Source organism: Peromyscus maniculatus, chromosome 2, assembly GCF_049852395.1.
Source record: "Peromyscus maniculatus bairdii isolate BWxNUB_F1_BW_parent chromosome 2, HU_Pman_BW_mat_3.1, whole genome shotgun sequence".
NCBI classification, from domain to species: Eukaryota; Metazoa; Chordata; class Mammalia; order Rodentia; family Cricetidae; genus Peromyscus; species Peromyscus maniculatus.
In genome coordinates this window covers 66595600-66621366 of record NC_134853.1, presented here as the reverse complement: position 1 = coordinate 66621366, position 25767 = coordinate 66595600, and the positions used below count along the sequence as shown (strand labels likewise).

The 25767-nt window shown below is 49.8% G+C and overlaps 2 protein-coding genes and 1 long non-coding RNA gene across 13 annotated transcripts in view; 2 read left to right on the top strand and 1 right to left on the bottom strand.

Moving 5' to 3' along the window:
* The window catches only part of Fam219a (family with sequence similarity 219 member A), a 57520-nt gene extending 47630 nt beyond the window's left edge, over positions 1 to 9890 (top strand). For 2 of the 6 annotated variants that reach the window (XM_076563494.1, XM_016004549.3), the window contains exons 2-6: positions 1935 to 2034; positions 4959 to 5061; positions 5218 to 5298; positions 5833 to 5887; positions 6376 to 9890. In XM_076563494.1, coding sequence (XP_076419609.1) covers positions 1935 to 2034; positions 4959 to 5061; positions 5218 to 5298; positions 5833 to 5887; positions 6376 to 6534 — 498 coding nt within the window. In that variant the 3' untranslated portion in view covers positions 6535 to 9890. The remainder of the gene's footprint in view (positions 1 to 1934; positions 2035 to 4958; positions 5062 to 5217; positions 5299 to 5832; positions 5888 to 6375) is intronic. The other 4 variants (XM_076563495.1, XM_006985957.4, XM_016004550.3 and 1 more) reach the window with 3 other exon arrangements.
* LOC121827208 (uncharacterized) lies at positions 5440 to 6408 on the bottom strand. Its single transcript, XR_006069351.2, has 2 exons — positions 6280 to 6408; positions 5440 to 5960 (listed from the first exon to the last, which is right to left on the bottom strand). It is a non-coding gene; the product is annotated as an uncharacterized LOC121827208 (long non-coding RNA).
* Positions 9891 to 10205: 315 nt separating the features above from the next.
* Positions 10206 to 24105, top strand: Spmip6 (sperm microtubule inner protein 6). Of its 6 annotated transcripts, none has more exons than XM_006985952.4 (7): positions 10206 to 10529; positions 17528 to 17672; positions 20827 to 20942; positions 21964 to 22039; positions 22237 to 22466; positions 23520 to 23606; positions 23946 to 24105. In XM_006985952.4, the coding sequence occupies exons 1-6, from the start codon at positions 10395 to 10397 to the stop codon at positions 23604 to 23606; spliced, it is 789 nt and encodes a 262-aa protein (XP_006986014.2). In that variant the 5' UTR covers positions 10206 to 10394; the 3' UTR covers positions 23946 to 24105. The 6 variants fall into 6 exon arrangements, with proteins under 6 accessions (XP_006986014.2, XP_006986013.1, XP_076419608.1 ...); XM_006985951.4 differs by having other exon boundaries at positions 10212 to 10529; positions 22237 to 22471; XM_076563493.1 differs by lacking the exon at positions 22237 to 22466 and having other exon boundaries at positions 10212 to 10529.
* Positions 24106 to 25767: the final 1662 nt, after the last annotated feature.

Here is a 25767-nt window from a genome sequence, read left to right as displayed (position 1 = left end):
GACAGTTGAGGAAGAGGGGGCAGAAAAATTATAAGAGCCAAAGGTCAGGGGGCACCAGACCGAAACGGTGTCTTCTGGACTCATAAACACACAGCAGCTGTGGCTACCTGCACAAGGCTACATAGACCAGGGCAGTCCATGTTGTAGCGGGCGTGGAGAGGGGCTCTCGATCCTGCACCCCTAACTGGGGAACTATAGGCTGTTTATGGCTTCTGGGAAGGGCAGAGAGAGTCAATTTTCTTTTTTTATAAATGTAATCTTTTTTTAAATTTATTTATTATGTATAGTGTTCTGTCTGCACGTATCTCTGCAGGCCAGAAGAGGGCACCAGATCTCATTACAGATGGTTGTGAGCCACCATGTGGTTGCTGGGAATTGAACTCAGGACCTTTGGAAGAGCAAGCAGTGCTCTTAACCTCTGAGCCACCTCTCCAGCCCGAGAGTCAATTTTCTTTTAAGACTGTGGCTGTTGGTGGGTCAACTATGCTCCGGTGGAAAGCCCACACCCAGAAGTATAAGATCAGCACAAATTGAACTCTTGGGTTATTAAAAAAAAAAAAAAAGGAACACAAAGTTGAGGGAGGAGCGAGGTAGGGATGGATCTGGGAGGAGTAGGGATGAATATAATCGAAAATCATTACATGAAATTCTCAAAGAATAAAACTGTTTTAAGATTCATTTTACTTGTATGGGGGTTTTACTTGCATGTACACCATATGTGTGCCTGGTGCCACAAAGATCAGAGAGAGCATCAGATCCCTGGATCAGAAGGTTGTGAACCACCGTGTGGGTGCTGGGGATCTAATCCAGGTCATCTGCAAGAACAATTCTCTTATCCACTGAGCCAAGTCTACAGGCCTGAGAATAAAACCATTTTAAAATAAGAGTTGGTCATCCTAAGAGAAGCTCGTCTTTAGCTCTTTCTAAAATTGTGAATCTGACAATTATGAAAAAATACTGAAAGCATCTTTGTGTGTTCCAGAAAAAGAATTATAACAAAAATCCTGTTGCCCGTAATAAATGATTGTAAAACAGTAACATCTCAAATCGATTCAAGTACTGCTTAACCTGGATAAAAATCTCTAATTCCCCACAAAAACAGAAGGTGGTCACCAGCTTTTCCGAATATAGATGACGTGAGACAGGGTGAGCCAGGACCTTGGGTCTCACGCACAGGGCGAGGGCACTTTGGAGAGACGTTGAGGCCAGCCGAGGACTTGGGGCAACACAGAATCTGGCCCAGAGTTGGAGGCTCGTGTGAGCTCATACAAGGGAGATCGCAAAGGCCACATACCCCAGAATGGGGTTCTTTGGGTTCTGCTTCCGGGGCAGCACAAAACCACATGGCCACCTGCTGGTTTGGTTCCCATCCAGCCTCCCAGGGCACACTCCTTAGGGCTCCTCTGGGAACTTCAGAAGTACTTATTCGGAGCTTTTTTTCACCATTTTTTTAGTCAGTGGCTGAACTCTTGAGGTCTTACCTGGATTGGCCAGTTGGTTGACTGGATCCCGCAAAGAGGAAACAGAAAAAGAAGGACTCTCTCAGGGGAGACCTGCTCTGACCTTAATCTACCCTTAAACTCAGAGGGACATAGACAGACCTTCTTCCTAGGAAATACATAGAAAAGCCTGAGAGCCAGACAGCGCGTATGTGAATTTGTAGAGGAAGTCTTGTGAGTTTTGGCAAGTTTGGGCTTTCTAGAGCAGCCTGGGTTACACAAGACTCTTGTTGGATGTGGGTTGGACATACATCTTAGCTTTTCTATTGAGGTCATAGTAAATGGGTCTGCCTCTCTCTCCCTGAATACTGGCCTGCTGCTGAAGCAAATGCTCCCGGAAACTCAGGGCAGATGAGAAGGTTTGTTTCAAGGCTCTGGGCAACCCCTGGGATCAGATGCTAATAGTTCCCTGTCTCTCTGCTTTCTCTCCCATAGGACCCAGCCGCCGCCTCGATCTCAGACGGAGACTGTGACGCCCGGGAGGGTGAGTCAGTAGCCATGAATTACAAACCCTCCCCGCTCCAAGTGAAGCTGGGTGAGTGTGTCTGGGGGATGAGGGTGATGTGGGAAGTGAACAAGGTGCTCTCGGGCTGGGTTTACAGCAAGGTGCTACAATTAAAGTAGCTCAGGCTAGCTCAGGCTAGCTGATTCCAAGACTACACCTCCAAGTAAGTCATTGGCACTCCTAGGCACCTTATGTCTTGCAAGACAAAGAAGGCAGTAATGGTCCTCTGCAGAGGCTTTAGGAGAGGTCTCTGAAGCTAGAGGCACCAGGCGTTCAAGGCGTGGCTGCAAGTGTGTAAAGCACAGAACCCCAGGACAGGACTCAGAAGGACCAGCCAGGAGCCTGCATCCCAAAGATACAGCTGATGCTATGTTTGAGGGGCAAGTCTCAGGACCCGGATGGCGCCTGTCTGGGGACATTGACCCCTTCTTAGTGAACCGGAGAAGCCCTCTCCTTTCCAGGTGTCTCATTGCCTTTCTCTTAGGGTGGATTCCATGTCCATTCTGACGTGCATTCCCTGTTTTGAAATCACATGACTCCCACAGCTCCCCAAAGCTCCCTGGCTGCAGTTCTTTCCCTCTTCTCTGCTGAAAACTGCCCCTCCCCCTGCATGAACCAAAATCTCATTGACCCAAGGCTGCTAGAGACAGCAGATTTCCACTGAAAAAATGATTTCCTGAAGAAAAATTATAGCGTGTCACACAGGAGAGAGCTGACGGCTGAATACAGGTCACCACTGTCCTTAAAACCCCTCCATCAGTCCAGCCATCTTTCTCAGAACAGCTCTAGCTGCCCACCACAAATTGAGATCTTCCTCAGTTAGACTGAGCCTCTTATCTCCTTAACAAGCTTCCCCTCCACAGCTATCACGATTCCTTTCCACGGGACCTGTTCTTTCAGTCTATTCAAAAAAATACAAATGAAACAGACCTTGCCTCTTCCCTTCTAGACTACATCCAGGCTGATTTCTAAACAGAACAGCAGTTCTCTCAATGGAATTGTCTGTCTTCCTAGGACATTCTATTCAGAATACAGCTAGTTTTGTTTATTATTGTTTAATGCAACAATAAAAAGTATTTTAAATGCATATAAGTTCTCTACTCTCTCCAGAGGCAACCATTCCAAGTTCTTGTGGTTTCATTTTGTACTTTAGCAAAAATGTCATTGCATTGTACACATTTTGTGAGTCATGTTCACTCCCACTACATAATGTCTCAGAGCCCCTATAGAAAAGGACTTCGTTCTTTTAAATGGTTGCATAGTAGTCCATAGTCTGAGCCTTGCCAGATTATTGTCTGCATTTTTTCATGATTTCAGACAAACTTAGCATGCTTTTAAAATATCATTTTTATTTCCTTCACCATTATATTAGCACCAAAGCTCATGAAAATTCACAACTTGTCTCATTTGCGATAAAGAAAATCACCAAGAACTTTAAGGCAAATTGCACCCCCTAGAGGCTAGATGTAGTAATGGCAGTCCTGCCTGCTGGAGAGAGGCTGGAAAAACCCCTTGTAGAGTAAGAGGCAAAGAAAGCGGGAAGTAGGATGAGAGAGCCTCAGAGGCGTGGGAATCAGGGAACATTTCAAGTGAGTCACAGGAGCTGTAATGCCCCCCCCCCCATCCTTATGCTCTTGCTTTTTTTTTTTTTTTTTTTGCTTAGTTAGTTAGTTAGTTAGTTAGTTTTGTTGTGTTGTGTTTTTCATAACAGGGTTTCTCTGTGTACCCCTCGATGTCCAGGACTTGCTCTATAGACCAGGCTGGCCTCAAACTTAGAGATCCAGCTGTCTCTGCCTCCCAAGTGCTGGAATTAAAGGCGTGGCCACCACTGCCCGGCTGCTCTTCCTTTTCTGAGATAACTTCCACTGTGTTTCTGCCATAGAACAAGCCCTCTTCCTAGATCTTGGCTTTACTTAACATGAGTAGGAAGAGTGGCTGCCTCCTGCTGAGCCCCGGCAGCTCCTGGTGGTAACGGCTGTCATGTGCCACTACGTGGGCCACCAGATGCCCAGCTCCACGGTGTAGTATAGGCCCTGGGCCCCCAGGAGAGCTCGCAGGCTGGTCAGAGGCCAGATGGGCTCCTCCAGCCTCTTGCCATGAACCCCTTGGTAGCTCCTTCCCCTTCCACGTCGATCCCAAATGCCGGAGTCCCAGTCAAGGCTTTTGTGCTCTGAGGTTTGTTTCCTCTTGTCTTGTTTTCTGAGATTGTGTGTGTGTGTGTGTGTGTGTGTGTGTGTGTGTGTGCTCTGAGTTTATAACCATTGGACGCCTTCCATCCCTGTGATATAGTACTTGATGAGTAATTGGTGATTCTGGTGTGTGAGTGAATAATTAACTGAATAAATGATTCCTTTCCCAGCTCCACCTCTTTACCTCCTCTCCTCTCTACCCCATCCACAGCTGTGTTCACTTCTTGATTTGTTTTTGTACATACTTCTTTCCGGGGGTGGGCAGGAACCCTTGAGACAGGGTTTCTCTGTGTAGTCCTCACTCCCTAGAACTCACTCTGTAGCCCAGGCTGGCCTCAAACTCAGAGAACCATCTGTGTCTGTCTCCCAAGTGCTGGGATTAAAGACATGTGCCACCACTGCCTGACTCATGATTTCCCTCTTAATGTCCTCTTTCCTCCAGAAATTCCTCCCTGGCTGCTCCAGCCCCTGTGTTCATCTCTTCTTCTCTAGCCTTTCCTTGACATCAAGCACACACTGGCTGCCCGACACAGGAACTGTGGTTCCCAAAAGCAGGACTCAGCCTCCTCCTTTCATCCACCACAGTCCACCTCAAGTTATGCAGGGCCAAATGCATGTCCATAAGCACCAGGTGCCTGCGGGCCATGGGCTCTGCCAGGTAGAGGAGTAGGCGTGCACAAGAAAGGCCCAGGGCAGGCTGCCCCAAGCAGCAAGGCCGGGCGGCCCTGGGGCAGGACACAGCTTCTCTCCCATGTTCTCCCGCAGAGAAGCAGCGGGAGCTGGCCCGGAAGGGTTCCCTGAAGAATGGCAGCATGGGCAGCCCTGTGAACCAGCAGCCCAAGAAGAACAATGTCATGGCCCGGACGAGGTAGGCATCCTCCCTGCCCCACTGAGTGGCCTCCGGCCTCTCCCTCCTCAGGGGGAACCAGGGGGAGGGGGAGGAAAATGAGGGAACAGGACCCCTCAAATCCTCTGCCATGTTTGTTGCTCCAGCTGGCACTCCAACTCCCCATTCTTTCCCCAGGCTGGTGGTCCCTAATAAAGGCTACTCCTCGCTCGACCAGAGCCCCGATGAGAAGCCGCTGGTAGCGCTCGACACCGACAGGTGTGTACGGGCCGGGGCAGCGGGGCAAGCCCATGAGCCTATGTGAGCACAGACGGGGTTGGGCAGGCCGCAGCTGCCGAATTACTGGAAGTGGGGTGTTCTTCAGCCAGGAGCTCTCCATGGAGAAACTTCCCAAGGGGGTGTTTTGTTTTGTTTTGTTTTGTTTTTAAGGAATGGGCATGGGGAGGACACAGTGAGAAGAGCCCTATTATGGGAGAGCATCAGGCTAGCCAGAGACTTTGAGAAAATCCAGACAGCCAGGATGATTTGAACCTAGAGAGAAAAAAGTTAACAAAACAGAAACATGAGGAGCAGGCAGAAAGAGAGAGATGGTGGCAGTTCTATCCAGAAGGAGTTTAAGAAGCCACTTTATTTGAAGGTTGAGCTGGGAAACCTGTCATTGCAAACACATATTTGCATAATAAGCAGGGATTATTAAAATCACACTGTTGGGGGACGGCGGGTATGACAAAGATACTGAGAATTTTCTGTTTACTTTTCCTGAATCACTTCCTCTCTCCTTTTCTCGGCCAGCGATGATGACTTTGACATGTCCAGATACTCTTCCTCTGGCTATTCCTCTGCGGAGGTGAGGCTCCACCCCTTGCCCCCACAGACTATGGGAGCCGGAACTGCCTGCGCCAGGCTGCAAGACTGGGCCTCTAAAGGGGCAGAAGGCAGGCATATGGGGCGGAGCCCTATGAGGACAGGGCTCCGCGGGAGTCGGGAGAGCCTGGGAAGAAATCACCACCCTGAATTGCAGTGAGCCTGGGGTTATTAAAGCGGGGCTCTAAAACAGAACAGGTGTGACATGCAGGCAGCATGTTACAGGAGTGGACCTGGAATGGGAGCACACCCCGGACAGAAGCAAGGGTAAAGATGGGAAGTGGAGCTTTGGACTGGGCAGGGGTCTGTAGGGGGCCTTAGGAAGATTTGCCTGGGGGAAATGAGGCCGGAGCCAGGCCGGAGTTGGAAATAAACCTGATATGAGAAGGGGCTGTCACTGTGGCCTCAGGGTGGCAGTGGCGGCCTCAGCCCGGGGTGATGCCTTCCAGCTGACTCGAACCTTTTCTACAGCAGATCAACCAAGATTTGAACATCCAGCTGCTGAAGGACGGCTACCGGTTAGACGAGATCCCCGACGATGAGGACCTAGATCTCATCCCCCCCAAGTCCGTGAACCCCACCTGCATGTGCTGCCAGGCCACTTCCTCCACCGCCTGCCACATTCAGTAGCGGGCGGGGTCGCCGCGGCGCACGGGGCGGGGCCGAGTCGGGCCAGGTGGGGCGGGCAGGGGCAGACCCTACCCAGCTGGCCCACCGGCCCCCCTTACAGCCCCGAGCCCTTACAGCCGCCAACCTCGTAACAGTCATTGCTTCCTCCTATGGTAGGACGTGTACCTCTGTGTGTTCATGGAGCCGGAGAAACCAAAACCGGGTCTGTCTCCAGCCCCGGGGCTGGGGGGGTGGGGGCACTGTATGTTCAGTTACTTGGGGGAACTACACCCAAGCACCCTGCCACCTCTCCCCAGAGCCGCAATCAGGGGCAGCACTGAAGGCCAGGAGGCCAACTGTAAGCAGTCGGGTGAAGGGATCACAAGGCCGGGGGTTTGGCCCGTGCCAGTGAAGCCATGAATTCCCCAACTCCAGCCTGGAAAGGAAGGAAAGGGGGTTGGGAAAGAAAAGGCCCCAAGCAACGGGGACCATTCTCAACACCTCGGAGCCCTCCCCACCCTGTGCCAGCCCGGATACCTATTTGTGTTTCCGCCTCATCTCCAGATGGGAAGCCCGCGGCAAAGCTGTCCAAAGGGCACCGCCTCTCCACGAGATCACTGCCTTCTCCCTCGGCTCTGTCCCGCTCCCCCTTCCTTCCTTGCTGAGGATTGGGGGCGGGAATCTCGGAGAGAGGCCAGGTTTGGGGGTGGTAGGGCCTGTTCTCAGAGCCTCTAACCAATCATCTGTCTCTCTACCCTGTCTCTACCCCTCTCCCAGTCTCCTGACTATTGGTTCCAGGCTAGAATCGAGAGATAAGGCTGGCCCCCAGTTCCCATTTCCCCCAGCCTGAGGTCCAGGAGGCTGGCTTCCAGAAAGGCCCTTCAAGGGCAGGCTTAAGAAAATAGTGCACCAAGTGACTGTGTGGATGTGGTAGGGTGTGTGTGTATGAATGTGTGTCTGTGTGTGTGTCTGTGTGTATGAATGTGTGTCAGTGTGTGTCAGTGTGTCAGTGTGTGTATGAATGTGTGTCTGTGTGTGTCAGTGTGGGTATGAATGTGTGTCTGTGTGTGTCAGTGTGTGTATGAATGAATGTGTGTCTGTGTGTGTCAGTGTGGGTATGAATGTGTGTCTGTGTGTGTCAGTGTGTGTATGAATGTATGTGTATCTGTGTCTGTGTCTGTGTGTATGAATGTGTCTGTGTGTGTGAATGTGTGTCTGTGTGTGTCAGTGTGTGTATGAATGTGTGTCTGTGTGTGTGAATGTGTGTCTGTGTGTGTCAGTGTGTGTATGAATGTGTGTCTGTGTGTATGAATGTGCGTCTGTGTGTATGAATGTATATGTGTGTGTGTTGAACCTGTCTGTCCAGGTCAGCCTGGTGGGTGTCTGTGTGTGTCTGTGTGTGTCTGTGTGTATGAATGTGTGTCTGTGTGTATGAATGTGTGTCTGTGTGTGTGTCTGTGTATATGAATGTGTGTCTGAGTGTGTGTGTGTGTGTGTGTGTGTGTTGAACCTGTCTGTCCAGGTCAGCCTGGTGGGTGTCTGTGTGTGTCTGTGTGTATGAATGTGTGTCTGTGTGTATGAATGTGTGTGTCTGTGTGTATGAATGTGTCTGTGTGTATGAATGTGTGTCTGTGTATATGAATGTGTGTCTGTGTGTGTTGAACCTGTCTGTCCAGGTCAGCCTGGTGGGTGTCTGTGTGTGTCTGTGTGTATGAATGTGTGTGAATGTGTGTGTATGAATGTGTGTGTGTGTGTATGAATGTGTGTGTGTGTGTGTGTGTGTGTGTGTGTGTATGAATGTGTGTCTGAGTGTGTGTTGAACCTGTCTGTCCAGGTCAGCCTGGTGGGTGTCTGTGGTGGGGAAATGACTGGTCTGTTGACAGGATGAAAGACTGCTTGGGAATGCAGTCCACTGAGGGCCTAGCCTGGCAGTCAGAAGCCTGGGTTCTGGCCTCAGCTCTGACATTCTCCCTGAGCTGCTAAGCAGTTCCCAGGCTTTCAGGGCTTCAGTTCTCTCAACTGGAAAACAGAGAAGAGCTGACATTACTGACAGTCTTTTCATATCTGAAGGAATTTCTTCACAGGAGTTCTGCAGAGGGTAGAGAGCTGTCTCTGAGCACAGCCAGAAGGTGCCCTGAGGTGTGTGCCTGCGTAGGCGGGGGAAGCACGTGCAGATTTGGAAAAATGTGTGTGTGTGTGTGTGTGTGTGTGTGTGTGTGTGTGTGTGTGTGTGTGTGTCTGTACAGGGTGTCAGGCATACTGTTGCTTCTGCTGCTTCTGCTGATCTGGGGGAGGAAAGCTGAGGATACAACTCCATGCCGAGGAGACCAGCTGCCCTGGCTCGGCAGTAGACCTGCCCTCGTGTAAAGACAACTGGAAGCCTCAGGCGGCTTGGCCCATCCCCAACAGCCTCCTCTCACCAAGCTGAAGTGGCCAAAGTGTGGCTGCTCCAGCCCTCCTGCCGACACCCCACATAGGCTGGTGTTTCCACTGTCATGGCGACCACTCACATACCAGCCTCTGGGTGCCAGTCCTGGGAGGTGAGAGGAAGTGTGGGGCTGTGGGCTTAGGAAGGGAAGCACCCCTCCCTTACCACCCGGGTGCCCACTCCAAAGTATCGGAGTGTAGCCGTCGACTCCCCACACCTCCAGCCCACCTTCCCTCCCCTAGTGAAGAGATCCTAATTAGATAATGAGAAAATGCCAAGGGAGGCAAGTCAGGAAGTATCTGCAGGGGCCACGAGGCCCATAGTGACCCCCCATCTGAGCCCCTCTACCACCCTGGTTAGCACCCCATCACCCGTCATCTGGGCCCCAGAACTAGAACTCCTAACCACCCCCACCCCACTGGGCTCTGACTCACCCTTCTAGAACGTGGGTACCTCCTCTCTGTAGACTGCTGCCTCTGCCGCTGACTTACTGTGGGATTCTGGCCCATCAATGTCTGTGGCCCTGAGAGCCAAGGGAAAGTGCCCTCCCCACAGGACACACTCATTCACTAGCAGGCCAGGGCTTTAGACTGAGGTGGTATATACACCATGGGTAGGGGCAGGAAGCTGGCAGCCAGCAGCTTCTGTGTCCAAGGAGAGTCCAAGGTTCCCTCCTCCCTCCCTGTCTGGAAGTTGAAGGGGAAGAGCCAGGGCCTTAGCGTGCCCCAGCTCCCCCACCCCTTGTAGATACTGCCTTAACACCCCCCCACCCGGCTGTGGCTGCCACCCAGCCAGGTTTCTCCGCGCTCACTAATTTATTTCCAAGAAGGTGTGTGGAAGACATGAGCCGTGTATAATATTTTTTTTAACATTTCCATCGCAGTATTGACCATCATCCTTGGTTGTGTGTCGTGTAACACAAATAATGATATTAAAAGCATCAAACAAGCCGGACGCGTCTCCTTACCTGGGCTGTGGGCTGAGGAGGGGAGAAAACTCACCCCCTGGATGCGCATGTCCTCTACCTCTGCTTCTTAGTGATGTGTGAGCCTAGTGAATCACAACCTCCTAACCGCTGCCTCTCTCCAGCAGTGAAAAGTCTGGCCTCGGGTTTTCTAGGGGCCTTCTGAACTCTTGGGACATGGATATTTTGAAGGGTCCGAGGCAGGATGGGGCTGGCATGGGGAGGAAATGAATCCTCTTGTGCGGGATGGGGCCAAGGCAAGTGATATCATAATGGGCACGCCCATCCTGGAAAGGAAGCCGGGTGGAGTGGAAGCAGGAAGGCTGAGGGGGGAGGGACACTGAGAGGTCCCCCAAAGGAGGGGGTCACAGCAGCTAGGGGCACCTTCCAGGCTGGGGGTGTGGGCTGTCTATGGGAAGGGGTGGTCACTCATGTCCAGCAGGAGTCCTTGATAGGCAGAGCCCACTACCGCATCCCTGAGACTCCACCATGTTCCTCTTCTCCCGGAAGACCAAGACCCCCATCAGCACCTACAGTGACTCCTACAGGGCTCCGACCTCCATCAAGGAGGTCTATAAGGACCCACCACTGTGGGCATGGGAAGCCAACAAGTTTGTGACCCCAGTAAGTACAGGGGTTCCGGTGGGATGGACAGACGACAGTCATGTGTCTGGATGCCTGGCGTGCGGCTGTCTCTGTTTGTAGTTATTTTCAGTTTTTTTAAATTTCATTCATGTGTTTGTTTGTTTACTTATTTGTTGAGACAAGGCCTCACTGTGTCGCCTAGGCTGGCCTTGAACTTGTGACAGTCCCTTCTACATCAGGCCTCCCGAGCTGTCTGGGATTTCAGGCAAGGCTGTGCCTAGCCATACTGTGATTGCTTTGCATTTACTAAGGCAGATTCTAGCAATACAGTCTGGCTTTAAACTTGTAACGTAGCCTAGGCTGGCCTTCCATTCCTCATCCTCCGGTCTCAGCCTCAAGTGCCGGGATTACAGTGTGTGCATCACCACACCTGCCTTTATTTATTTATTTGTCATTGTTTATTTTGTGGTGCTGAAAATCAAATCCAGGGTGTCAAGAATGATAAACAAGTATTCTACTCCTTGAACTATAGCTCTAGCTATTAAATTTTTTAATTTAATTTTTAAGTATTATTTGTTTGCATCTTTTTGTTTACATGGATGCTGGGGATTCAAACTCGGGCCCTCCTGCCCACACACGGGGCCATTGCCCCAGCTTCTGAAAGTTTGATATAAGGTCTCAGTAACTTACTTGCTCAGGCTGCCCCTGAACTCACTCTGTATCCCAAGCAATCCTCCTGCCTCAGCCCTCCAACAGTGGGGACTACAGGCCTGCTCCCAGCTTCCTTTTCTGTATTTTATTCATTTTCCTAGGTACATCCAGCAGTGTGTAAAATAGTATAGGGTCCTGTTCTCGTGGAACACCACCTGTGGGGGACTAATAACAAACAAGAAAAGAGACCACAAAATTTCTAAATTGTCCAAAATGCTGTTTAGCAAATAAGCATCGTAATGGAAACAGAGGAAGCCCACTCCCACGGGTCACAGAAGCCCCCTCTCTCAAGGTGACCTTGATCTGGACTGGAGAGAGAAGGGAAAACAGGTGAAGAATTAATTCACAGAAGGCCTGAAAGTGCCAATGCCCTGGGGCTACTTGAAGACCAGGCCGGAAACGTTCAGGAGCACATCTTTATGCATGGGCATCACATTCCCTCCTGTGTGTCTGCGGGATAGAAGAGGAGCAGTGAATGTGGGGAATTAGAGATTGTGGTAACAAAGGAATTTATGAATAGAATTTTGTGCAGTATTTCCATCTAAATATGCTCTGTAAAAAATGAGCAAGAGTGGGAACTTGGAGGATGGCAAATTGGACCAAACTGGGCTGCATCTGGGTACTTGTTCAAAGCTCTGAGTCTCACATAAAGTTGATTTTTAATTTTTGTTCTATTTTGAAGAATCATAAGTGATAAATATACTTCAAAACACAGGATTGCCTGATAGCATGCCAATACCAGCTCTCCGAGAGACACTTATGTTAAAGTAGCTGAAAGCAGAGGAACTAAATCTATCAGTTCCAGACTGAAATCAAGGTTCAATGTCTCTGGCTCTTTACACACACACACACACACACACACACACACACACACACACACACACACACACACACGCGCCTACCACTGTACAACTTCTATGGAAGAAAACTTCCTTACTACAGATCTTCAGGTACCCAAAGTGCCGCCAAATCAACATACGCTCACAATAAGATGGAAAACAACAAGTCAAGGCCGGTGGTGTTGCCTGTGGTAAAGCACTTGCCTAGCATGCTTGAGGCCCTAGCTTGCACCCCAACACTGCTAAAAAGAAAAAGAAAGTTGGGGGGGGGGGCATGCATGCCTCCCAGCACTCAGAAGACAGAGGCAGGTAAGACTCAGACAAATCTCTAGAGAGGTTAATCAAGAAAGATAAGACACAGACAGAAAACACTTCTAACCGAGGACCTAGAAGGAAATAGAGAAGGGAAACGGTCTGAGCAGCTTTAGTAAAACTGGAGACAAGTGAACGCGGGCGAAATGCCCCTCTGCAGTGTCAGCACTCGGCAGGCTGAAGGTGAGGGAGGCGACCTAGTGAAGCCGTCGTTTTAGTGGCTGGAGGTGAAGGTTAGAACCTCCTCCTTCAGCTTTAGTGAACTATGAAATATGAAGTCTAGCTGTACAATGAACTTCTATTTGTATTCTGTATACTTAAAAAAAGCCTGCCAGATGGCTCAAGGGGCAAAGGCCCATGACTGACCTGACCTGACTAATCCCTGGGCCTACAAGGTGGCTAGAGAGGACAGACTCCTGTAAGTCGTTCTCCTGCTATACAACACACCACACACACATACACACCACACACACACATACACACCACACACATACACACCACACACACACCACATACATACACACAAACACATATATACCCCCCCACACACACACCACACCACATATGCACATACACACCACACACACACACATACACACCACACACATACACACAAACACATATATACCCCACACACACACCACACCACACGTACACATACACACCACACACACACATACACACCACACACACACACATACACACCATACACACAAACACATACACACCACACACACATACACACAAACACATATATACCCCCCCACACACACACACACACCACACCACACTCACACCACAAAATAAAACAACATGTTTTTTAGGCTGGGCATGATAGTGCACATCTTTAATCCCAGCACTTCAGGAGGCAGAGGCAGGTGGATCTCTCTGAGTTCGAGGCCAGCCTGAGCTACACATCAAGTTCCAAGACAGTCAGGACTACACAGAGAGAGACCCTGTCTCAAAATAAGAAAATTAGAGGGCTGGAGAGAAAGATCAGAGGTTAAGAGCACTGGCTATTCTTCCAGAGGTCCTGAATTCAATTCCCAGCAACCACATGGTGGCTCATGACCATCTATAATGAGATCTGGTGCCCTCCTCTGGCATGCAGGCATACATAAATAAATCTTAAAAAAAAAAAAAAAAAAAAAAAAAAAAAGCAGGGCAGTGGTGGCACACACCTTTAATCTCAGTGCTCAGGAGGCAGAACCAGGGAGGCCAGCCTGGTCTACAGAGCGAGATCCAGGACAGGCTCCAAAGCTACACAGAGAAACCCTGTCTTGGAAAAACCAAAAGAAAAAAGAAAAAGAAAGAAAAGAAAATGAAATGGAGCTGGGAGCTGGCTCAGTTCACAAAGTGATTGCTGTGCAAGTGTGAAGGTGTGAATTCAGTTCCCAACACCGGGGTCAAAGCCTGGTGCAGTGACTCACACCTAATCCCACGGCTGGAGAAGAAGAGACAGAGGACTCCTGAGGCTTTCCGACAATCTCTGAACCAGATCTCTGGGTCCAGTGAGACCCTGTCTCAAAAGCAAGGCAGAGATCAATAAAGGAAGACACTGGGCATTGCCTTGGCCTTCACACAAATGTCCATACACTCGCAGCTGCACACACACACACACACACACACACACACACACACACACACACTAAAGAATTTTCCAAACAGATATGCATTACATATATTAATTACAAAGTTATAGAAAGTCATAAATAGATGAATAAACAAAATATATATCAAGAATAGACTATAGATATATGGAAACAATATTCAGCAAAAATGGTTGAGAATAAAGCTGTGGGAAAAGATTTATCAGGCTTGGGGTGGCGTGACAAATTCATGGGAGAAACAAACTGCTCAGTAAGAAAACTAGTTATTCATATGGATAGAAATAAAATTAATATCTAATACTGCACCCAAAATGAAAGTACTGTTAGACTAAATATGGAAAGTAATACCATATAGCTTTCAGAAGAAAATACAGGACATTATTTCCATTATCTGAGAGTATGGATAGACTTCTTTAGTCACAAAAAGCATTAACCATCAAACGGATTAATAATTCAGCTGGTTTAAATTACGAACTTCTGTTCATCAAAGACACCATAAAGGGGGAAAAAGCCACAAACTGAGAGATTTGCAACATGTAACTGATTAGTATACAGAATACATAAAGAAGGATAATCCTCTGGGCTAAAATTGAACACACATGCATTTGACCCCTGCCTGAAACTGCAGTAAATAGATACTTGAGACCCAGATTCACGAGGCTGGTGAGGAGGAGCCAAGGGCAAGGAAAGCCTGGCACGTGCAGAGTGTGACAGAGTGCAGTAACTGAGCCGGCGCATCTCAGAGAGTGGATGGACAGCCGGCGGCAGACACCCAACACCATTCAGCTTAAGGATATAGAGTTCAGGAGGGCGCAGGGATTGGCGATTCTGGTCCTCTGGAACTGAAGGCGGGACAGGACCAAGGCTAAAATAAAGATTATTTGAAAGTCACTTAAGAAGCAGTTAAACCTACTAATGGTTTCTATTCCTTGCCGTGGGGTGACTGCCTGGCTCTGGCTCTGGAAAAGTCACAAGTCTGTTTTTGTTTTTGTTTTTTTTTTTTCTTGGCAAGGATCTTGAGAGCAGATGAGCATCCACATATCGACTGTTAAAATCCCCAGCAGCCCTCTTCTGCACTGGCAGCTGGGTCATTACCCTAGGCCAAAGATTAAAGGAGCCTTTCCAAAGAATAAGATCCCCACAGAAAGAAAGGTGTAAGGATACTGGTGTTAGAGTCTGCAAGCAATAGTCCAGCTGGACTAGTAGTGGGTGCCACGCCAGTTACCCAGTGGTGCTAGCCGCTGGCAAATGGCTCAAGGCCTCAGACACGAGTTCTTTCAGTTTTCTATTTATGATCATGAGCAAAGATCACAGACATCTTAGGAAAACTTCTAACAGAAAAAAATGGTTAATGCCTGTGAGTTCTTCTAAATGGGTCTCTCTCTCTCTCTCTCTCTCTCTCTCTCTCTCTCTCTCTCTCTCTCTCTCTCTCTCTCTCTCTCTGTGTGTGTGTGTGTGTGTGTGTGTGTGTGTGTGTGTGTGTGTGTGTGTGTGTGTGTGTGTGTGTGCTGCACCAGTGGAGGCCTGAGATTGGTATTGGGAGTCTCCTTCAATTGTTCTCCTTTTTTTTTTTTCTTTTCAATGAGTGTTTTGTTTGTTTGTAGTTATGTGTACCATGCACATGCCTGGTGCCCCTGGAGGTTAGAAGAGGGTATCAGATCTCCTGGAACTGGAGTTCTAGACTGTTGAGCCACCGTGTGGGTGCTGGGAAGTGACCTTAGGTCCTCTGCAAAGACAATAAATGATCTTGACTACTGAGCCGTCTCTCCAGCACCCTGCATCTATCTTATTTTTTGAGACAGGGTCTTTCACAGAACATTGAACTCCAAGTTTCCGCTTGTCTCACTGGCCAATGAGCTACAGGGATCTGCCTGGTTCTGCTCCCTGCTCCCAGCGTGGAGACAGGCTATCAGCATGCTTTACTGCACCTGGCCTTTTCACAATGGTGCTGGGGATCCAAACTCAGGTCTTCATGCCCGCCCAGCAGACACTTTACTGATTCAGCCCTGAATGACTGCTTCTGTGTGTGTGTGTGTGTTTAGTGTGAGTTTAGTATGTGTATCTATGAATGCACATCTGTGTAGGTTTAAATGGAGCGAGACTATGTGTATATAAAGCTCAGGAAAGCTCTGAACTATGGCACCCTTGCAGAGAAAGCTGCTTCCACCCACATGGGAATGTCACTGCGCCAGATGTGGCAGGCCATCATCAGCTAGGCACACATTATTCCAGAAGGTCCTGAACTAAGGACGTTTCTGGGAGCAATCAGGCATCGTGCACACACACACACACACACACACACACACACACACACACACACACACACACACCCTTGCCCTTGAAATCAAAGGGTCAAGTATGAGTGGTCTCAGCTAGCGCTTCAGGCTGTCCTTAGAGATCCATGGAACCTATAACCTGTTTGGAATTCTACCCTCAGAGGAAGACAAGGGACCCCAAAAGGAGGTCTTCATCTGGCTTTCCATACATCTATTCAAACAAGGAGTGCTGGGATGAGGTGAGGTGAACTTCAGTAAGTGGAAGACCCCAGAGTCCAGAATAAGAACAGGAAAAAAAAGCCAGGGCTGTGGTGGCACAGGCCTTTAAGCCCAGCACTCGGGAGGCAAAAGCAGGCAGATCTCTGTGAGTTTGAGGCCAGCCTGGTCTATAGAGCGAGTTCCAGGACAACCAGAGCTACACAGAGAAACTCTGTCTTGAAAAAAAAAACAGGAAAAATGATCAAGGGTAGATAATGACCAGAACAAAGTGAGTCTCAAGGCCAAGGAGATAATACTGCTGTCAGAGAAAGAGTCACAGTAGAGTCCTGGTCTTAAGAGACAGGGTGTTAAATGTTCAAACAGATGTCCCACCAAATCCTTCAGCCCTCCCTGTCCCAGAAATCTGCATAGGGCAGTCAGTTCCCAGGAAGCCAGCCTTCCTTCTATGTTGTGTCCACTGGCCCTGTTAGGTGACACTCAGGCCCTGTTCTCAGTGAGGTGCAGTCCAAACATCAGGCACACATGCCTCTTACCTTCCCGAGCTCTCTCCCAGCCAGGAAAGGGCAGAAATGAAGTTAGAAAACTACCCCAACTAAGGGCAAGAGCCTGGTTCTGTGTGTCACCTTTAGATAAGAAAAAAAGCAAACAAGAAAAAGGGGCATGAAGATGGTTCAAAAGCAGGTCTGGAAGCCGGAGAACATCTCTGCAGTTAGAGCACTGGCTGCTCTTGCAGAGGAAACAGATTCTGTTCCCAGCACCCGTATGGGGACTCGCAAATGTCTCTAACTCTAGTTCTCGGGGTTCTGGCGCCCTCTTTTGGCGTCTTCAGGCACTGCTTTATATGATGCATGTATATGCATATAGGCAAAACACTCACACACAGAAAATTTAAATTAAAACAAAAATAGGTCTTTGCAGAAGGGCCAGCGTAACACGAGAATCCATCTGCCTTGTACTGGGGGTAGGTGGAAATCCAGCCAGGCTGAACTTTTCAAGAACGACGAGATCTAACTCCAGCGAGGTTCCAAGGTTTGAGAACTCTGCCCCTTTCCCTCTCTCCCTCTGCCCAGGGTCTGACTCAGACTATGCACCGTCATGTGGATCCTGAGGCCCTTCAGAAGATGGTCAAATGTGCTACACAGGACTACACCTATAAGAGTTCCATATCAGGCCACCCTTACTTGCCTGAGAAATACTGGCTCTCTCAAGATGAAGGTAGGCTCGCAACCTCTTCCTAATTTCGACCTTAGAAGTGGCCCCAGCAATGGCCCTCAAATTGAACCCATTTGGATCCTGGTCTCCGTCCTGACCTTCTTATTCATGACCTTCTTATTCTTCTTATTCCCTAATTGATCCCCTGTGCAACCTGATACCCTGCCCCCTATTCTAGCCCTTGACTCTAGAGAAGACTCAAAGCCATGTTTTTTTTTTTTTGTTGTTGTTGTTTTGTTTTTTTAAGTTTGCAGTCTCAAAATAGAGGTAGGATCTAACCAGGCATGGCGACATATGTCTACAGTCTCAGCTACGCAGGAGGATGAGGCAGGAAGGTCACTTGAGCCTGGCAGTTTGAGGCCAACCTGAACAACATAATCAGTGAGGTCTCATCCCCAGCAAGGTGGAGAGAGGGTTAAACCTCCTGCAGGTCTCATCTCTTCGTCCCCTCAGCCACCCTTTCCCGCCGGCTTTCTCCAATTCTGTCTTTCAGCCCCTCTACAGCCTGGGGCATTTTCTTTCCACCTAAAATGCGTTCTCTTGTTCTTCTCTTTCACAGAGACATAGTCTAGACTCATATTGTTTATGAAAAAAAAATCACCTTTCTCCTTTGGCCACACGTTTATGATCTGTCTCCCTACCTATTAAGGAAGGACGGAACGCCGTCTTAGTGACAGTTGTGCCCTCTCCGTCATGGGGCTTCATCGGCACTTTTCTTCCTAAGTATCTGTTGAATTAACTGATAGTTCCCAGTTAACGTTGAGAGCCTGGGACACTGACATTACACTTGTGCGTGAGATTCTCACACCCGTGGGAACGCCACGTGGTTGGCCTCTGAGACAAGCCCTGTGTCTCACTCTTCTGGCCTCTCCCTGAAATAACCTCCTCCCTCAGTTTCCCTTTCTTTCGTAACTCGTAACTCGTTGTGGGAATGGGAGCCACCATCTCTGGCCATTTTATGTACCCCATGCATGGCTTTTTGTTTTTGTTTTTGTTTTCTGTGTAGTTTTGGTGCCTGTCCTGGATCTCGCTCTGTAGTCCAGGCTGGCCTCGAACTCACAGAGATCTGCCTGCCTCTGCCTCCTGAGTGCTGGGATTAAAGGTGTGCGCCACCACTGCCAGGCCCTCGTGGCTTTTTTTGATTTACTTATTTTTATTTTCTGACCATTGGTGTTTTGCCTGCATGTACATCTGTCTCTGTGTTGGATCCCCTGGAACTGGAGTTACAGACAGGTGTGAGCTGTCATATGGGTGCTGGGAATTGAACCCAGGTCCTCTGGAAGAGCAGCCAGGGCTTGTAACTGTTGAGCCATCTCCCCAGTCCCGTGGGTTTAGTTACTATTATTGCAAATCTTTCCGGCCTTGTTGACCTCTCGCTAGCATCCCACAATCTTGTACTCTGAGCAATGTTCAATTCAAACATCTCAAACTTAGTGGCCAAATCCCCCAGCTTTGAACAGCAAATTTAACACTCCTCCCCTCCCATCAGGAAGCTGTTTTTCTTGGGCTTCTTTTATGATTTTGTAGGGTTTGGTTTGGTCTGATTTGGTTTGGTTTGGTTCATATGTACCCGTGGCTAGTGCACAACTGGATATGTAGACCAGGCTGTCTGTTTCCTGAGTGCTAAGGTTAAGAGCTGTGTCACCATGCCCAGTCTTTTAAGTATTTTTATTACATTTATCAGTTTTGTATGTGTTTATATGGGGGGGGGCAAGCCCATATCATAGCCCATATGTGGAGGTCAGAGGACAACTTTGTGGAACCACTTTTCTCCTTCTACCATATGAGTCTCAGGGATTGAACTCAGATTGTCAGACTTGGTAGCAAATGCCTTTACTCATTAGATCTTTCTGTAGCCCAGGTTAGCCTAAAATACACAATATCACCCAGGCCCTCCAACCTAAGCCCCACAAATGCTGGGATTGCAGGAATGCACCATCAGGCCAGAGTTCTCATTCATCCTGTCTCTGTCCTTCAGGTTTTGGGGGAGTGGACCAGAGAGGGCTTTGTAGGACACGGTTAAAAGATGAAGCAGTACTTAAAGGTTTTGAACTAGAACAGTATCTTGTTTGAATTTCACTAGTGGAAAAGTATCATAGCCTCTATGTTGATGTTGGGTTGTAGAATTTCAAAGATGGAGCAAGTAGACCGGTAGACTAATCATAATAGCTTCTGTATGCCAAGCATTCTTTCCCTTTTCTTCTCCTCCCCGTTCCCCACTCCTCTTCTTTAGACAGGGTCTCCTGTAGCCTAGAGCTGGCCTTGAACTCAATTTGTAACCAAAGAGGACCTTAAACTCTTGATCCTCTTGCCTCCACCTCCTCAGGACTGGGAATGTCGGGGCTGTTTGTTTGTTTGTTTGTGTGTCCTTAATCAAGATATCATCATATAGTCCAGGCTGGCCTTGAACTCAAAGCAATTCTCCTGCCTCAGCCTGCTGGAATTACAGGTATGGGCCACCGCGTTCAGCATTTTTCTAAAACTTCTGTATAGATGAACTCATCTAGACGTCACAACAAATCCTATACTTTTCCCCCTGCAGTGCTGAAATCTGAAGCCAGGCACTGAACCATAGAGTATATCCTGCTAACCATGACATTATTTCTGTCTCCTGGTGAAGGCGACACAGGGATAAAGGAGTGAGCTCATAGAGGAAGAGGGAAGAAATTCAAGCCATTTTAAGGTTGAGTAGGCAGACCTTGGGGCCGGGCTATGCTAGAGAGGGAGGCCCCATTTCCAGGCTGGCTGATTCAAAGACAGTGCGGACCAGGTGAAAGCGGCTAGCACAATGTACCCAAACCTTGGTCGAAAGCGTCGCTTAGGTGAGACATGACCTGCGGCTCGATGGCAGAAAACAAGGGTGGCAGACAAGGGTATGGTATTCCAGGCCTGTAGTCCCAGCACTAGAGAAGGTGAGGTAGGAGGATAGACAGACTGAGGCTAGCCTGGGCTACATAGAATTCCAGACTTACATAGTAAGATCCCGTCTCCAAAACGAAGAAGTGAGTGGTGGGGGATCTGCAAATCTGGACTTGGGAACTGGGGTCAGTGAGGGTCAGCTTGGTGATAGAGATCAGAGGAGAGACATTTAGAAGGTCCCAGGCTCTGGATGGACTGAGAAGTAATCCTCCCTGACGTCTCCACCCCTATGCTGAAGAGGACAAATGCTGTACAAGCTACCTGGATAATGACCGTTACAACTCATGGAGGACAGGACCACCTTACAACAGCTACTGGAACAAGTATACCACCTGTCTTCCCCGACTGCCTAAGGTACCGGCTGTGCCGCCCACAATTACCTGAGGTCTGGGACGGACACACACACACACACACACACACACACACACACACACACACACCGTCTCCACACTGCGTTCACTCTTCCCCATCTATAAAGGTAGGGCTGCTTTTTGTTTTGTTTTGTTTTGTTTTGTTTTCATTTTTTAGCTGACAATGGAGGCCAGGAATTGGCCTGTGATAGAGCCCTGGGTTCCAGTCTCTGACCCAGTTTGGTGGTGTCATGGCTGGTGTGCACTCCTTGACCGTTTGGAAGCTTACCAAGTAGTGCTGCCTCGTCTGGTCTAGCTACTGTGACACCAGTGCCGCCTTTGACTCAGTAACGAGCTAGGTCCTCCCTGGCCCGCCGTCCCCTCCTTTATGACGGGAGCCCGGGCAAGGAGAAGAAGGAGACTGCTCAAGCGCAAAGTGAATGCCGGAGCCTTCGAAGGATAGGGAGTCTCCGTGAGGCCCAGGCCTTTCTCCAGGCGTGTGAGGCCGACTGAAATCCAGAGCGGCCGAGCTTAGCTGGAAGCTGATAGCTGACTGAACCCTTTTGAAATAGAACTTTCTCCTGAATCGGATCCACCACCGCAACCACCCCGCCCCGCCCCCGCCCCCGCCGCCAAGAGATTCTGATGAGCAGGCAATATTAACCAGAGCCCCCCTCCCCACATTAGAGACGCGCAGATACAGATAGCGTATAGGTAAATGCTAACTAGCGTTGTCAGAGTCCCAGACCTAAAAAACGCCTTTACCACCCACCCCTCCCGCGGGTTCTGGCATCCTCACCTTCACCTTGCCCGCGTAGGCGGAGCAAATGCGTTGCCCAGCAACAGCTCCAAACAACCCAGGAGAATAGGGGAGCTGCTGAGGAGGGGAAACTGCACCACCTGGAGACGGTCTGGGTATTCAAGGAAGACAGCTTCTCCCCTCCCCTCCCCTCCCTTCCCCCCACCCCCCAAAAGGAGCAACTGTCTCATGTCAGAGCCTAAGGTAGCACGTGTGCCGCTTCCAGGATGCCGGGATGGAGACAGCAGTACGAGGAATGCCGTTGGAGTACCCTCCTAAACCAGAACGCCTCAACGCCTACGGTAAACGGCGGGCTGGGCAGGGGAAGAGGATTACTGAGCGCCAAGGAGGAAGCCAGAGGGCAGGATGGGGATCTGGGGAAACCTAGAGAGAGTGTAATTGTGTCTGTCCCTGTTTTTGTCTCTGCCTCGGGCTCTGATCCTGCTTTTTTCCCCATCCCTCTGGCGCTGTCTTTGGGTGTCCTGGACTCTGGGCTCAGAGCGCGACGTAGTGGTGAACATGCTGAACTCGCTGTCCCGGAACCGGACTCTGCCCCAGATTGCGCCCCGCTGCGGGTGCGTGGACCCTCTGCCGGGCCGCCTGCCATTCCAGGGCTATGAAAGCCCTTGCTCGGGCCGCCACTACTGTCTGCGCGGGATGGACTACTGCACCACCGGGGACACCGGCACAGAACGCCGCCTGCGGCCTTTGTGTTCCGAGGAGCCGACTGTAAGGTTCGCAGGGATCCGCCCGCCTTGGCCGGGCTCCACCCACCAGTGAGCCCCGCCCGCTAGGGTCCCGCCCTAGACGCCTGCAGGCCCGCATCCTGCCTCATTCTGGCCCTGTTGTTTCCACGCCAGGTCCCTATAGGCTTCTGCCTGCTTACAGGGCCCCAAGGCACAAGCGAGCAGCTAAGGCAGAGAACCAGCGTGAAGGTTACTCCCAAGTCCTCAGTCCTGTCCCTTCCAACCGTGCTCAAGGTCGACCTGACAAGTGTTTGTATTCTGGAGATCCTGCAAAAAAACAAAAAACAAAAAACACTTTAAGAGGATTCCAAACCCCTCACACCAGTCGCAACCTTTTCTCACATTCACGGTTATTGGACCCCTGGGTCTGGAGACAGAGGTTCTAGCCCGGGCCTAGGAGCATCATCAGCAGTGGGCAGGATCATTGTCGGGGGGAAAGGAGGTGGTTACTGCTTTCCTACAGGGTCCATGGCTTCCTGGAGGGCACAGAGGAGCACAGTATCCAGCCTGCGTCCAGCCACGGCAGACAGTTCGCATGGAGGGGGGGGAGGGGGCTTTCAAGTCTGTGACTGTTTAGAGCTGTGCAGAAGGTCCGGAACCCTGTCCCTAATCCTGTGATGATCTCCTACCCTTCCTCAAGCCTGATTCATTGTCAGAGATTGGAATCTTTTCCCTCAGAAGGGGTGTGTGGGTGTGGGAAAGTGTCTGAGTCTCCAGAAGGCCTGGAAACCCTTACCTGCTGCTTCCCTGAGTTGAAGAAATCGCTGTCTCACGGAACGGGGGTCGGGGTGGGGGGGGGGCGTGCTGGATCCTCAAAGGCTGTATCTGATCCTCTCCAGATTCCTGGCAGCAAAAACCAGGCCTTGGTGCGGAGGGGACTTCCCGGAACCTTCTCAGAGGCCCTGCTGTAGTGGGTTTATGAAGGGCCAAGAAGGGCCCATAGAATTGATACTGTATCCAGGTTCTTGGTCTGGAGTATCGCGATATGAGGGTATCAAAAAGGCCGATCTCTCCCTGCTGTTTCTTCCTGCACTAGGAGTGTCTCGCCCTACGGTCACCGACCCGGAATGCTATGTGCTGTTACAACCCCCCCGCTATCATACTACCCATTTCCCAACCTTAGGTAAGTTTGGCGCCAGCAGAGACAAGTTGGGGGTGGGAAATGCCTGTTGGGGCGCTCAGACAGGGAATTAACGCCAGGGGGCGCTAGTGCCGTGGGGAAGTCAATGGTTGCCAGAGACCAGAAGACCTCAACAAGGGCTTGAGTTGGCAGTGGACTTAGTCAAGGGAATTGGGTTCAGAGTTTTATATAAAGGTTAAGAAGTCAAGGCTGGGGAGTTATGTCTCGGGTATCAGAAATTCAACGGTAGAACCTGAGGTCAGTGTGTGGTCAGTGTCAGCGGGAAAATGTTGAGATGAGGTCAATATTGAGAACTGGAGTCAGGCTCATCTTTTCTTGCAGATGGGACACAAGTCACTTCAAGAAAACCGGTGGTCCCCAGAGAAACAACTATGTTGTCCATCCTGAGTTTGTGTCTGAGTCCTATCCTCTCTACCATTCCTGGTAAAGCTTTGGCCAGGCCAAGGAAGTGGGTGGAGCAATAAACTCTCCACCACAAAAACTGCTTCCCGTGTCCTTGTGTGGAAAGATCTGGATGTCAACCGCTCCAATCATTTCAGGACTAAGCGCCCTCCTGATACAGCAGTAACCCAGCTGATGTCCTCCTCCCCATCACCGCAGAGCCTGAGTCCAGCTAGCCATGCAGATCTGTGGACTTGAAGACCCTCTAGCCGACATTTTCCCCAAAATACTCATAAACATAGATTCCTCTCACCGCTCAGATCCCAGGTTTCCATTCCAACCTCCCAAATGCTCTCTGCTCAGACACCTTTGCCACCCTCCCCTACCCGGTCTAAGCGCTACAGAACGGAATTTTGGAAAGACTCATGATCAAGAAACTTCAAATTGTAACAGATCTGTTTCTCTGCCCTACAAGGGAGCAGTGGGTGGAGTGTTCTGGAATCTTCTCTTGCACCACCACTGGCTTTAGGGGAACAGGAAAGGGTGCACAGCACACCCATCTCTGCAGCTCAGGCTTTTTTTTTTTTAATTTTTCAAGACAGGGTTTCTCTGTGTAACTATTCTGGAACTCTCTCTATAGACCACACTGGTCTTGAACTATCAACTATCAGAGACCCACCTACCTGCCTCTGCCTCCTGAGTGCTGGGATTAAAGATGTGTGCCATCACTGCCCAGCCAGCACAGGAGTTTCTAACTAAAAGTTGTCACTAAGAGAAGGAGCTGCACATTATAGGTCAGAGAGTGGGCATTTCAAAACACTGAGCAGAAACAGGTACACTGCCGGTCTGGTCCTGTGAGAAGTGAAGGCTTAGAAGACAGGCCGACCGGGTCTACCATCCCCCACTGTGGAGCGCTTCACTGGGGTGTTATTAGTGGGGGGTGGGAACACAGGTTCTCCTGGAACTGCCATACCTGTTTCTACACTTACTATAGGTGTCGTGTGGAGATGAGAGGCCAGCCTGTGGGGGCCGGCTCTCTCCTTCCACCCTGTGGGTTCCAGAGATCTAACTTGGGTCAGCTAGCTTGGTAGCAAGTGCCTTTATGTGCTTACCATCTCTCCGGCCCCCGAGTTAGATCTTTATATTATCTAGCTGCCCACATCTAGAGGAAATGGATTCCCAAAGACTTCTTAGCCACTGTTCTATTGCTGTGAAGAGACACCATGACCACAGCAACTCTTATAAAAGAAAGCACTTAACTGGAGGCTGGCTTACAGTTTCAGAGGTTTAGTCCATTATCATCATTGTGGGGAGCAGGCAGACATGGTGCTGGAGAAGGAGCTGAGAGGTCTACATCCTGATCAACAGTCAGAGAGACTCTGAGCCGGAATGGGCTTCTGAAACCTCACAGCCCACTCCCAGCGATACACTTCCTCCAACAAGGCCATGCCTACCCCAACAAGGTCATGCCTTCTAATCCTTGTAATCCTTTCAAACAGTACCGTGCCCAGGATAGATGAGCCTAAGAGGGAGCCATTCTTATTCAAACCACCACAGCTACCTCTGGCCCCTCACCTTGCGGCGCTCTCACACACATAGCAAATCTAGTCTGAGTTGCAAGAACCCCAACATTAAGCAACGCCTCCTTCCTTCAGAACTACATCTCCCATAAGGCCTGGGGATGAGCCAGGCCAGCGATGGCCTGCTCTCATCGCCGGGGCGGCGCCTGAGGCAGGAGGTGGAACCACGAGGCACCAATCTA